This window comes from Callorhinus ursinus, unplaced genomic scaffold (assembly GCF_003265705.2).
Source record: "Callorhinus ursinus isolate GAN/ISIS: 27379988/994484 unplaced genomic scaffold, GSC_fseal_2.0 scaffold45, whole genome shotgun sequence".
NCBI classification, from domain to species: Eukaryota; Metazoa; Chordata; class Mammalia; order Carnivora; family Otariidae; genus Callorhinus; species Callorhinus ursinus.
In genome coordinates, this window is record NW_027397107.1 from 4,303,375 (window position 1) to 4,317,452 (window position 14,078).

At 48.5% G+C, this 14,078-nt stretch overlaps 1 protein-coding gene across 12 annotated transcripts in view; it reads left to right on the forward strand.

Annotated features, from left to right (window-relative positions):
* The first annotated feature begins 375 nt into the window (after positions 1-375).
* Positions 376-14,078, forward strand: part of CPEB1 (cytoplasmic polyadenylation element binding protein 1) — a 93,861-nt gene continuing 80,158 nt past the window's right edge. For 4 of the 12 annotated variants that reach the window (XM_073882193.1, XM_073882195.1, XM_073882194.1 and 1 more), the window contains exon 1: positions 1,174-1,427. In XM_073882193.1, coding sequence (XP_073738294.1) covers positions 1,290-1,427 — 138 coding nt within the window. In that variant the 5' untranslated portion in view covers positions 1,174-1,289. Of the gene's footprint in view, positions 501-812; positions 963-1,173; positions 1,428-1,661; positions 1,748-2,652; positions 2,755-3,274; positions 3,295-12,318; positions 12,336-14,078 lie in introns of those variants that run through there. The other 8 variants (XM_073882205.1, XM_073882196.1, XM_073882203.1 and 5 more) reach the window with 8 other exon arrangements.

Here is a 14,078-nt window from a genome sequence, read left to right on the forward strand (position 1 = left end):
TATCCTCGTCCTGGTCAGATTGAGGCGCTCTGTTCGATCCTCCCTCCCCGCCTTTGCTTGGTCGGCCGCCTGGAATGCCATCCCCGCCTCTGCGCTTGCCTGGGGCTTCCGGTCCGCTCCTGCACCAGCCAGCCCAGGTCGCCTTTCCTGACAACAGCCAGGACCACGGTGGCCTTTCTTGTCCCGTGGCCCCCGCCCTGTCCCTTGTCCCTTCTCCCTGAAGCTTTCTATTACAGTACGGCAGGAGCGTCGGAAGCGGTTTCCCCAGGAAACTGCGGTGCAAACAGGACCGCTGGTGTCTTTGGAACTTTCCGGAATCCCCCGGGCGTCCCCCTTTCCAGCATACGGAGCAGCGGATCTAGGAGTCCCCGGGGCAGGAGCAGGGGCTAGGGCACCGGCGCGCAGGGCTGGCTCCCGCCCTGGAGGGGTCCTTGGAAGAACAGGAGCATGGACACGGGGCTCTACTGACAAAGCACATCGCCGCCGCGTCGCAAGGGCTTGTAAGTCGCGCCCTAGGCGTACGGGGCGGGGAAAGTGAGGCCCCGAGGAGATAAGTGACTTGAGCAGGGTCACTAGCTGAGCAGCGCGCTCGGGCGTGGGCCTCTGGCCTCCCAGGCGCTGGCTGCAGCCGCCCCCGTCCCGGAGCCCAGCTCCGGGTGGGCGGCCGAGCCCTCTGCCGGGCCAGCCGGGAGGGGCGGGGCGGGAGGGGGCGGGGGCCCGGGCGGGGCCGACACAGGTGCTTCGCATCCGGCCGGGGCAGGCAGGCAGGCGGGCGGGCGGGCGGGAGGGGGGGGGAACGGCTCCGCGGGGGCTTTATAAGCGGCCAGGGGCGCAGCGCTGTGCGCGGCTCGCTGCAAAAATAGTGCCCACGTGTCTGTGCGTTCCTCCCTGTGCCGGTCCGCCGCCCGCCGGCCGGCCCGTCCGTCCCGCAGGGCCACGCCGGCCCCATGGCGCTCCCGCTGGTAAGAGCCGCCCGCCGCCCGCCGCCTGCCGCCCGCCGGGGCGGGGCTGGGCGGGGCGCGGTCCCGGCAGCGGCAGCTAACGGTCCGCGCGCAGCCTCGGCCGGCTCGGCGGTCCCCTCCTCCCCGCCCCCCCTCCGTGAGCGCGAGTCTCGGGCGGGGCGCGGGTCACGTGCCCGCGGGCGTGGGGCCTCGTGGAGGGGCGTGTGGCGAGGGGGGCAGGGAGCCTCCTCGTGACTCAGGGCCTTTGGGCTTAAAGGCGCCGCGGCCCTCCGGGGGCGGCCGGTGGGGCCTCCAGGTTGCGCTGCTGACTCCAGTGGCCTCGAGTGTATGTCCAGACGGGAGCCTACCGGACGGAGGGGCGCCTTGGCGCCGGGAATACTTCCTTCTCCCGCAGCCGTCGCACGTGAGACCCGAAGCCGCCGGCGCAGGGAGCTCACGCGCTTCGCAGCGCCCTCCGCGAGTCGCGTTCGTATCCAGTGGGCGGCGGGGGTGGGTGGCCCGGGTGGGGCGGGGCTGCGGGCGGCGGAGACCCCCGCGCCGGGGCTAAGTTGCGTGGAGCGAGCCACGACGGCACCGGACGCGGCTCCTTTAAGGCGGAGGGATCAGGCCCCTCGTGCGGGGGGCCGTGCTTGCCCTGCCCTGGAGGTCACGTGGCTTCACACGTTCGACTGTGCTGGAGCCGCGTTCTGGGGGCGGGGTCGGCTAGGTCGGGTCGCCCGCGGGTGGGTGCCCGGGCACGTGCACCAGGGCTTCGCACGGGGGAGGCCTGAGGCAGCGGCTCTGAGGTGGGTCCTGCAGACCCTGGCGGGCGGACGTGCAGACGTGGGGGCTGCGCAGCCGTGGAGGGAGGGGAGACCGCACCTGCCTTTGCTTTCCTGACCCTGCGGCCTGGCGAGAGGACAGTGGTGCATGTGGCCCTGGTTTTGTCATTCTCTCGTCAGTCCAGCTCCTGGCCAGGTGCACCAACTTGGGAGGAAGGGGTGCGGACTTTGCTCCGGCTTCAGGTTTGGCGGAGCTGCAGCTAGGGGGCAGCTGGCCAGAAAGGCCTGGGCCGGTCCTGAGCTCCGCTGGGGTGGTGGGGACCCGGGCCGAGGACAGGTCACTCACCTTTGGCTGCGTCACTCGGGTCGCTCCCTGGAGCGGGTGTCATCTGTCGTTCAGGCGGCCCTGACTTTGGAGCCGCGTCGCAGGGGGTCCCCCGGGCCAGGCCAGAGGCCTCGTGAGGGGGCCCAGTGCTGCCCAGGGCCCTGCGGGAGGCGAGCACACCTGGCGCTGGCGGCTGGCCAGGTGCACCTTGCGGGCCTCGGGCCTCTGCACGTGCCTCCAGCAGCGTTGCGATCGTGAAGCAGGCCCGCAGCACCGCAGCCTCAGTGACAGCGCTGGGAAGCCAGGGGGGCGCTTCTGGAAGCCCAGCGGGGGCTCCTCCCCTCCCCCACGCGCACCCCCTTCCACCCCGCAGCCTCGGCGCTCAGCGCCGCATTTCTCTGGCAACTGTCTCTGGTCTCCCTGGCTACCGCTCCGCCGCCTCACTCCCTGTTCTGGCACCTGAGTAAACTGCTGCTCTGCGTCATCTGTCGGGGCAAGGGGCAAGTGGGCCAGTTGGCTCTCTGGGAGGCACAGGTGTGCCGCCTGCCTCTCATCTGCCCCCGCCCCCGCAGGTGACCGAGCGTGCCAGCTGGAAGTGCGGCTGCTGAGGATAGTTTGCACCCTCAGGCTCCGTTTGATCCTGGGGACGCACGCTGGGTTAAAAATAAGAGTAAATCCAAACTGCACAAAACCCTGGAAACCTCAGGTTGGTGATTTGTTTCTTTGCTTGGTTGGTTTTTGTCGTAGGTAGGAGAGGAGTGAAGGAGGTTCTGCTTCTGGAGCTCAGGGGAGCTCTGGGCTGCGGCGTTATTATGCCGAGGGGCTCACCCCTGGTCTTCTGTGGTTCCTGGTGGAGCTGGCTTTGAGCTGCCCTGTGTTCCCAGAGCACGTTGCTGTAGAGTTTGGTGTTTGTCACAGTGATTGAATTGAAACTTGAGTGGCCTGGCCGTGCACATTCAGTTTGTAGGACTAGAATTTGGAAGTTGGCTACCCCGCATGTAAGTCAGTCACGGTAACATAAAAATGCTTGCGTTCCCCCCTGGCAGGGCTTCTCTGCACAGCCAGAGCCGGTGCAGGTGGTCAGCGATCATGGAAACATTTGCAGTTGGGGTTGGGCCATAGGCACCTGATACAGGGGTGGGTCTGTACCGTGGTACGCCTCCCGTGGCAGCGATCTTGAGGCAGAAAGCAGAGGAAGATGGTGAAAGTAGGAAGACTCCAGGCTTCACAGCATGCTGGTTAGCAAGTAAGCTCGTGATACTAGCTGTCTCACTAAGTATTTTTGTGAGTCATCAAGCTATTTATTTTGTTTTTAATCCTTAAAACTGGTTGTGTGCTCAGATCTCTGCAGGGAACTGAAGTGACATAAATGAGGGAAGCGGGGAGAGAAGAGTAGTGCCTACTGAGCTATAGAGTTTGTGTCTAAAGGGATCCGCAAGGAGCTGGTTGTTGCCACACCAAGATGTGGGCCCAGAGTTGATGGATCTTTGACTTTTTTCCTAGTTAAGCTACCAGTCTATGTTATAAATGTGGCGCTTAAAAAATTGTGAACAGTTTAAGGATCAATAGGTAACACGTCTCTGAAGATGAGAGTCAAGCTGAGGGCTAGTTTGGGATCTCAGTCTTCAACTCGTCCTTTTAGATTTTCCCCCTGTTTTGCAAATGAGGAGACCCGGCTCAGAAATCAAGTTAACAAGGCTGTCAAGGGATAAAACCCATTGTGAACCTAGGTCTTTCCGGTGCCATAGCTCAAGGTATGATATTGCGTGTGTTCTGGTAGGTCAGAGGGGCCAAGGAGTTATTGGTGATGTACGTTGTCTAGGAAATGCAATGCTTTATGGCCTGTCCCATTTATAGGCACCTTAACTGCATTGGAGGGGATCTCTGGTTGGTGTGGAAGTCAGCGTGGGTCTTCTGAGCGTTAGTGCAGCAGTGTTGATGTCAGGAGGAATGTGCTGTGTCTATCATTCCTCGATGTGTGTCAGAGCAGTTAGCTGATCCTGAGAGCCAGAGGTCTGGAGAAGTCAGGCTCCTCCCACTGTGTGGGGGGGGTGACCCTCCCAACTCTGCACAGAAGCCTTTCCTTTTTCAGGACAGTTAAAATTTCAATAACTTTCTCCTTCTGAGATTTAGGCAAATTTGAAATTACATAATTGTTTTAAGACCTCTCAAAGTAGAATGTGGCTTATTAAATCTCACCTTTTCTCTCTTAGCTAAAATTCCCATAATCATGCCTCTTAGATTTCCAGGAAGAATTAATAAGGGTTTTAGCAGTATGTGCTAAGATCTTCTGGAATAAGCTTCCAGGACCTAAAATAGCCCTATGCCAGGAATGAGAGACTGGGTTTTCATTCTGGGTAAAAGAAACTTAGACTCACAGCAGTGTACAGAGCCTCACTTGCAGATGTAAAGGGTTATGTACCTTTATTTCTGTATTTTATCCCAAAAGACTTAAAGCATAAAGCAGCAAAACCATATTCAGAGCCTTTGCCAAAGGGATTTTTCTGTGAAAATGCAGACTCACATACAAACTAGATAATTTTTTTTTTTTTTTTTTAATCTCTGGCCTGGGAAGTTTTTGGAAAGATGCAAACTTTAGAATGTTACCTGGTCTCCAGCTGCTTATCTAGCAAACGTTTTTAGATCAAGCACTCAGTTATGAGTTAAGTATTTGTGAATTTGGTGGTAGGGAGGAAGGGTGAAGTGACTAAAGTGCCTCTTGCTGGTATTTTAGTGTTTACGTGGTAGGCAATATCTGAGTAGACTTTCTCTTCATTGGTTTCAGGTCCCTTGGCTAAATGACCATTCCTTAAAGTAATGTGCTTGTTTAAAGTGGAAATTAATTAGTGGGTTTGTACTTCTGGCTTGAAGTTTGGGACAGGAAGGCATCCCAAACCTGGATATTAATGTGCAGGCTGTTGTCTTCAGTAGCTAGTGGTGGAGTCAGTAAAAGAATCCTAGGATCAAATGACAAATTATTTTCTTTCCTATGGAAGAGCTGTGCTAATCCCATCCTGTTCTGCAAATCTGCTTTTCCTAGGCAGTATCTAAGCTGTATTGACTCTGGGGAGAGCTTGCCAGAAAGCCTGGGGACAGAGGGTGAGGAGTAGGAAGGGGGTTGGACCCAGAGGTTGGAGTAGAGGAGGTTAAAGAATTTTTGCTTCTGTTATTTGGTTTAAAGCCAAGAAGTGTTGATTGCACCCTTTCAGTGTTTATTAAGTCTTTTGGGTACTGCTGACCCCGCCTCCTTGGCCCCCCACGTTGCAGCTTTGGAAATGCTCTTTGTTTCCTGCCTTTGTTGCTGCCTGGTTTGGTTATACCTGCTCATGAGAGCTCATCCCCTTCTGTAACAACAGATTCCAAGTGCTGAAGGTTTTTATGTTCAAGATAGGACCCCCAAAACAAGGCATATCTCAATTCCAGTAAACTGCTGAAAGTATGGAATGAAAAGATACATCATGTTTGTAATATTTTGTATTTTTCATGGGAAAATTATCTGACTTTCCATAAAAAATCAGTATCCAAATTTTGCATTGTAAACATAATGTTCACTAAGTTTTGTTATTGGCATTTAAAAAGTCTCCTGTAAGGGATTATTTTGCTGCTTTAATGTATGACGGGAGTATTTTTAAATAACACAGGCGTGGGGGGAAAATTCCTGACTAAATGGGGTTGAGCTTTGCGTCCAGTAGTACAGAAGAACATTTAGGCACGGACAACCTTTGATTTCCACTTTGTTTTTCGTATTCCTGTATGGTTGGAGCACCCTTTAGATTACAGTGAGTTAACACTCTTTTGTTTTGATTTTTTTGAAGGCATTTTGTGATGACTTGCCTTGAGGTAATTGTAGACTCCCCAGAGGACAGGTCTAAAGATTGATTTGTGCTTGAAAAATGGGTCACAGTTGCACCTAGCTGTTGATTCTGGGAGTAATTTAACTATAATAGTGTTACTGGTTTCTTTATTCTTGGCCAGCATTATATGCAGATATATGTACCATCCTGACGATTTAGCATCATGGCCCAGAGTCTCCTTGGATAAAGGTGTGGGAGTAGCTCTCTGTTGGGGGAAAGCAGTTACCTTGAACGGCTGGTTGGGTTTTTTTGTCTTTTGACAGAACACTTAATCTCTTACTACTTAACACCTGTGTTCTCTGCATTCTGGCTTTGTGTTCCTGGCTTCTGGCTCTGATACCATCGGTCTCCTGAGTCTGTCCTTTCTCTTGAGACTTTCTTTTCTTTTTCCTTTTTAAGCTGTAATTTTGGAATTGTTATGAAGCTCGAAAGCTATCAGAGACCCGTCTCCCAGATACAACTCAGAATTGACAACAAACGCAGATTCTGATGTTTATTTTCTCAGACAAGAGAACCAAGCTTAGCATGAGAAGTGACTGTTTTAATACAGTGAGTGGATGGTAGAGCCAGAACTGGAACACAGATCTCTTCATTTCCAGACTGGTATTTGTAGAATTCATGTACCTCATCCTTTGCTATATTGGTCTCGGATTATCTACTTCTACTTAAAATTTCCACTTGTCTCGAAAGACTCTATAGCTCCCCCCTCCTCCTGTCTGATAGGTCTTTCTTGTCCTGGTACTTACAGGCCTCCTCCCCCAGAATGTCACATTCCCTGTGGTTCATTCTGTTGGCTCCTCTTTCCCCTTATACAGAGGGCCTGTGTATTCCTGCTGCACTAGTTCTCTCTCTCTGGGACCGAGTTTTAGGTTGAGCTCTAGCCCTGCTTATTCTCAGAACCCATGGTTCTGACTGGCCTACTGAAGGAGTTCTGTCTGTTGGAGGCATGTTAAACCCAGCAGGTTTTAACACAGAACCAATTTCTTCCCTCTACTCATTTCCTGAGGCTAATCTAATTCTATCCCCTCCACCCAATTAGTCTTTTTTCCCCAACTATAGTGTTCTCTTGGGGGAAAGAACTGTGTTTGGGGTGTTTCGGTTTTTATTTTTTTATTTTTTCAGTGACTGGAGGCCCCAGTACAGAAGGATGCTAGGTGAATGCATACTTGTAGCTTTTCTTTTGAAACCTCTTCGCAATATCTGTAACTATAAAGCCTTGGTATGGTTTTGTGCTGCCGCTACGTGAGGTCTACCTTGGAGGAGTGTGTTCAGTCTGCTCTTTCTACCTTCTTCCTCAGTTGTTTTGCCTGTTCACAGCTATTACTCTGTGCAGAGCTCTGTCCTAGTAATGGTCCTGTTGTTGTCCAGATCTGTCCTTCCCATCCTTGGTCCTTGGTTGGGTGCGTCTCCCTAGCTCATCCCTCTGTGCCCCTTGCCTCCAGAAATCACTACTGAGGGTGTTGCTTAAGTCCAGGAGGCTTTGGTTTTGTTTTTTAAGTAGGCTTCATGCCCAGCGCAGAGCCCAGCGTGGGTCTCAAACTCATGATGGTGAGATCAAGACCTGAGCCGAGATCAAGAGTCAGATGCTCAGCTGACTGAGCCAACCAGGTGCCTGTTAGTCTAGGAGTTTTAAGATGAAACTCAAGCTTGCCTTGGATTTTGGACTTCACAAAGCTGAATTTAGCTCTGCTGGTCAGGAGGTTATGTTTGTTCCACCGTCATACTGCTTTTCCTGCACATGTTGCCCTACCTGAGTTTGGGGAGGTCACTCAATGCCAAGGCTTCCAGACGTTTCAGGTGAAACAAAACCATATTTCCCTGTCCTTGTGAGAGCCTCCCATACGGTTTCAGAGTTGCCACAGAGCAGTTCGCCGTCTTGCTCTATCCCTTCTGCTATTTCTCACGCTGCCTTGAGGCAGAGGCAGAGGCAGAGGAGAGATGTGGAGTCTGGGATCCTGATTTGAGTCCTTGTGCTCTGTTAACTGGTTGATTTTTGAGCAAGATTTTCAGTTTCTCAAAGTATATCTTTTTCTTTGGAATGTGAGACTGACACAGGCTCATATATTCTTGTGTGGACCAAAAGCTACTCTGGGTTCTGCACAGTTGGTCATCTAGGTCCTGTTCTTTTCCTCTCCAATTGGACTTGGCTCCAATTCCATTCTTTATTTTCAGCTTTTGCAGGAGCGGCCTCCTCCCTATTCAGAGAACAGTTTTGTGCGTTGGAGCCCGTCTTTCTCACACCCTCAGGACCTTGTGGTGCGTTGTTCCTGCCACACCTTTCACCTCTGTCCGTAAACACGATCACATCTCTCCCGTGCTTAGACCTTACCTTAGTATAGCACTCCCCTCAAGCAGCCAGCCTCACTGGCTTTGCTTAGCTTTTTCTCATCAAGCTTTTGTACAGAGTAGCTCCCTCCCCATATGGACTGGCCCACCCTTTGCTCATCTCTTAAATCCTTGAGATCTGACATCAGAGCTCCTCTCCCTTCTCACACGTGCATTTCTGAGACTCTTTTTTCCCAAGTTCACTGTGCCCTAAGGAGCATTTCTTCAGTCTTTCAGGATGTTTGCATTTCTGCCTGGATGTTCCTGTAAGATCTTTGAAAAGTGCCAGTTTGATCATCTACTCCATAGGGCAGAGGTTCTCAGACATCTTCATCTCAGGACTCCGTTACTGAGGACCGCAAGAGCTTTAGTGTATGTGGACCGTATCTATCGGTATTTGCTTAGAAGTTTGTTAGAAATTAATTCTAGGGCGCCTGGGTGGCTCAGATGGTTAAGCGTCTGCCTTCAGTTCAGGTCATGATCCCAGGGTCCTGGGATCGAGTCCCGCATCGGGCTCCCTGCTTCTTGGGAGCCTGCTTCTCCCTCTGCTTCTCTCTCTCTCTCCCTCTGTCTCTCATGAATAAATAAATAAAATCTTTAAAAAAAAAAAAAATTTTTTTTTTTTTTTCAAAGATTTTATTTATTTATTTGAGAGAGAGAATGAGATAGAGATAGAGAGCACGAGAGGGGAGAGGGTCAGAGGGAGAAGCAGACTCCCCGCTGAGCAGGGAGCCCGATGCGGGACTCGATCCCGGGACTCCAGGATCATGACCTGAGCCGAAGGCAGTCGCTCAACCGACTGAGCCACCCAGGTGCCCCAAAAGAAAAAAATTCTAATTTGTTAGAAATTAAAACTGGAAAAATAAATTAATCATTTAAAGTTACAAATCCATTACATATTAACACAATTAGATTTTTTTGAAAACAGGAATATGAGTGACCATTCTTTTACATTTTTGCAAATCTCTTTAGTATCGGATTTATTAGAAGATAGCTGGCTTTTCCGTCTGTTCCTATATTTAATCTGTTGCCACATGTTGTTTCTGTTGAAATATATGAAGAAAATATGGCCTCGCATGGATATGTAGTTGGAAAGAGGAGGAATATTTGAATAGCCTTTTCATTTAATTGTGGCTATGCCTCTTGATACTACACCAAAACTTGACAAGTGTTAACTTCTTAAAGGTCAGTTGCAACATGGAATTTGAAGCCATATGGGTGTGCTGTTCTTACTGTTACATTAAAACACATTGATCCGTCTTGTACTTGGGATAGATCATTGCCCCATGCCTGATTTTGTAACACTATACTTTAGTCATTTGACAAATACTGGTTCACTGTTGTGCAATATTGCATAGTGTGATGTGTTATATGTACAGATCACACTATGCTGACAGGCTAGTTAATAACACCACCAGTCTCATCAGAAAAGTCTTAAAGTATTGAGGAAAGGGGCAGATGAAGGTTTCCCAGAGTTCTGTTTTTTCCTTCAAAGCTCAAATTTTAATATATGGCAACAAATACTGTTAGTAGTTTATTTGAAGCATCTAGCTTACCTTGTTTTCAAGAGAGTGTTTGCCAAATACCCAAAGTTTGATAACCGTAGTAGGTCAGTTCTTTCAAGTAAAAAAGATGTTTCAAAAAAAAAAAAAAAAAGAGGCTAATTCTTTCTGAAACTCAGTCACATAAACGCTTTCCCTTGAGACAACTATTATACTTCAGTATGCAGCAGATGGGCTTCGTGCTAACTTCCCATTTGTCTCACAGAATATTGAAGGCCTGTACTCAAGGGTCAAGATGTAAATATGTTTTTACTGCTTTCTCAAGGACCTTGGCAAGAGAACCTGGCTGTTCCTGGGATTGCAGAGCATGAAGAGAGTACAGTAATTGCTTACTATAGTTGATTGGCATTGCCTTGATTCCTGCTAAGGTGCCAGTTTTACCCACTCATTATTTTTGTACTATCATTGCAAATGTCAGCATAGTGAGAAAAGAAATCGGTGTCTTAGAATTATGGTAGTAGTTTTGGCTTTGTGGACCTCTGGAATGGTCTCGCAGACCTTCGTGGGTCCACAACACCTCCCTGGAGAACTACCACCATACAGTAAAGGCCAGGTCCCTTAGTGGTAGCACATGAAGCCCATCAGGATCTGGCTTCAGTTTAGTGGCTGAGTTTAATCCCTACTGGTCTCCTCTTTGAACTTTTTTAAAATTGAGGGGGGGGGGGCGCCTGCGTGGCTCCAATCGGTTGAGCATCTGCCTTTGGCTTGGGTCAGGATCCCAGGGTGCTGGGATCGAGTCCCGCATCGGGCTCCCCACTCAGCGGGAGTCTGCTTCTGCCTCTGCCCCCACCCTGCTCCTGCGCTCGCTCGCGCGCTCTCTCTCTCAAATAAAATCTTAAAAAAAAAACCATAAAAATACAGTAAATCCATATAGTAAAAGGCACTAATTTTAAGTGTATAACGTGGTCAGTTTTTACATATTTATATTATTTTTATACACCTAAGTAACTACCACACTGGTGAAGATACAGGACATTTCCAGTACTCACTAAGGTTCCCTTGTACCCTTTCTCACTCAGTATCTCTGCCCGCCACCCCCCCGCTTCCCTCCCACCAGGGATTAACTCCTACTGACTTCTGTTGTCCTCAGTTGGTTTTGCCTATTTTTGAACCTAAAATGAAATCCGTAGCATGTACTCTTCTGAGTCTGACTTTTCCCCCCAACTTAATTTAGTATCTGAGATTTCTAGAAGTTGCAGTGAAGTCCAAGTTTATTGCTGTAGTCCCGCCATTCCCAGAACCAATAGAGTGACTTACACCTAAACTGTGCAAACAGTGTGATTGAGGCTGAACACCTGCTGTCCTCCTGGAGTTTGGAATTTGGGCATATTCCAGGCAGAGGCTGCCTGTGTGACCACCCCTCCATAAAAACCCCGGGTGCCAAGTCTCTAGCAAGCTTCCCTGGTTGGCAACAATTCCTGTGTGTAGTCCCAGCTTATTGCTGGGGGAGCTAAGCAATAAAGCTTATCTTGTGTGACTCCCTTGGAAGAGGACCCTTGGAAGTTTGTACCTGGTTTCCCCCACACTTTGTCCCATATACCTTTTCCCTTTGCTGGTTTTCCTCCGTATCTTCTGGCTGTGATAAATGTTAGCCAAATGCGCTCAGTACAACTATATGCTGAGTCCTGTGATTCCTCCGAGTGAATCGTCAAACCTGGGGGTGGTCTTGGGGACCACTAACACAATGGGCATGGTTTTTGTTTCTCTTCAGAGTTTGAGTATAACCAAATCTGCTGTGACTGTTCTTGTACGTGCCTTTTTATAGTCCCATCTTTTCTCTTGCATGCAGGAGCAATGCTGGGTCATAGGATAGTGTCCTTTGCACTTAAAATCCTAGCAGTAGTGTACTTCTAGTTGCCTAAAAGCATCCCTGTTTCATACCTCCTTGCCTTTTGTACATGTTGTTCTTTTTGCCTAGAGTGCCCTCCCCACTCCTACTGTGACTGTTTGGCAAAACCTTTTAATCTTCTCACCTTCCTACTACTCTTGTTATTTCTCTATTGTTGGGCTTATAGGACAGCATATGCTTGTTTATGTGCTTGTGTTCCCATTAGACTCACTCCTGGGATGCAGGGATTGTCTTACTTACCCTCTGTCTCCAGAATGGCTCCTGGCATATGATGCAAATACAGTTAGTAAGTGTAATTATAACCTTTGGGTCTGCGATCACCAGGTTATGTTGTTTATGAGTTCTTTGTCTATTGTTCATGTGAATTGTCTGGTCCAAGGGTTTAAAAGCCCGAATCCTGAAATGACTGTGAGTGGCTTAAAGCTTTGGCAGAAGAGAGAGACTTGGTGACTGAATATTGATTTTGATCTTAGCATTGAAGAAAGGAGTCACTGCCGTTGGTGGAGGTTGTGATTGAGGAGGTAAAACATACCCATGAAAGCGGTGTGATACGGGTTTGTCTCTCCTGTGGTGTCTGTATTGAGTCCCTGCAAATGCCACAGGTAGTACGCTGAATGCTGCTTAGGTAAAGATCCTGGAGGACCTTACCATTTATCAGACACAGAGCTAACAGCGCATATAGCTAACAGTTTGACAGGTAAGTGTGACAGGAGCTAAGTTACAGTGACCATGTGTTCTGGATATTCTTGAGCAGTCAAGGTATTAAATATTCCCTTAATGTTCTCATAAACCTGTCTTGGAAACTGTAGTATTTCCTTTTCCAGACAGACAGTGAGAGAGAGAGAGAGAGAGAGAGAGAGAGAGAGAGAGAGAGAGAGTGTGTGTGTGTGTGTGTGTGTGTGTGTGTGTGTGTCTGTATTGCATTGGGTGTACCCTGTAGAAACTGAAAACTAACCAGAAAAGTAAAGAGAGATCCATGGGAGGGGGGTTCCTGAATTCAGTGAGTGAAGAATAGTTAAGGATCAGATCCCCAAAGATACCAAGTAAGATAAACCTGAAATATTGTTTGGGTTTGGCAATTGTGAAGTCATTAATTGAGCAGCAGTTCTGTAGTGGGTTTTGGGGTGTGGGGGGGGAGGGCGTCATGCTAGCAGGATATCATGGGTTTAGAGGACCCCAGGAGGTTAAGAAGTAAGTATAGCATATTTTCTAGAAGGCTGGTAGTAGACCAAGAGAAAGAAGGCAGTGGCTCGGGAGGAGTTGTAAGTCAAGAAAGGTGTGTTTATGTTTTTAGGGTGAGAGTGCCTTGGGCATACTTACAGACTGATGGGAAGGAACCAGTGGAGAGGAAAGAGGAAGGTCAGATCATGAAGGAAGAAAAAGAAGGGGTGGCATCTTGAGTCTTGTATTTGGTGACGGATTCACTTTGTCTGTAACCATTTCTCCTTTATTCCTGGTGACCTTCCCTGTCCACCCCTGTTCTGCCACTTCCTTTTTTTGAGTTTACTGTGTTCTGTATCCACTCTGTGCATGTTCTCTGCTTGTCTGTCCTTTCCCACACTTAGAGAAATTCTGACTTTTCATTTCTCTAGCTTAAAAGTCTGAGTTGTCAAGCCATTCCAGATACTTTAATTTACTCCTCTCTTCTATATGTAGCATTTTGTACTTACTTGATCTCCACTTACCTAACTAGATTTCCTTCTCCTGCTTGACTAATTCTCCTTAGGTCAAAGATTATGTTTTATCTATCTGTAATCTCAACATCTAACCTAACAGGTTTTTAGTATTTATGAAATATTAGATTGAACTGTGTGAAATTGCTGTTGGTTGCAACATGTAGAATGTTGACAGTTTTGTATGGACCAACCTAATAAGTTTTAAATTCTTACAGTGTTGCGCAGAAGACTTGAGGTGGAAGTTCAGTTCAGAATGGTCAAGTAAGGGTCAAGGAGAAAATTAAATAGAGAAGCATTTCTTAACAATTGTGGAGTCAGTAAAGTGCCAACCACAAACTGACTTTGAATGACCAGGTGACACACGGGAATTTGGCTAGATGATTTACATTCTTCCATAAAGAAAACCTACCAGTTCCTCAGGTGAAACTGTAGCATTTCCTAGTCTTTGGACTGAATGACATTTTTCTAAGTGCATGTTCATAGAAGGGCTGTTCAAAGTTGTAGTTAAGTAGTATTTTCAAAATCATGAGTATAAATGCTATAGACGTTTTGTTCAGCTTTATTACTTACTATAAAAATAAAGGCAAATTGCCAAAGTACACCTCCAAAACCAGTTCTTTGGGGGCATCTAAGTGTATTGCTTTCTCTTGATGTGTCTTGTCTGTCTTTCTTTTCTTTTCTTTTCTTTTCTTTTCTTTTCTTTTCTTTTCTTTTCTTTTCTTTTCTTTTCTTTTCTTTTCTTTTCTTTTCTTTTCTTTTCTTTT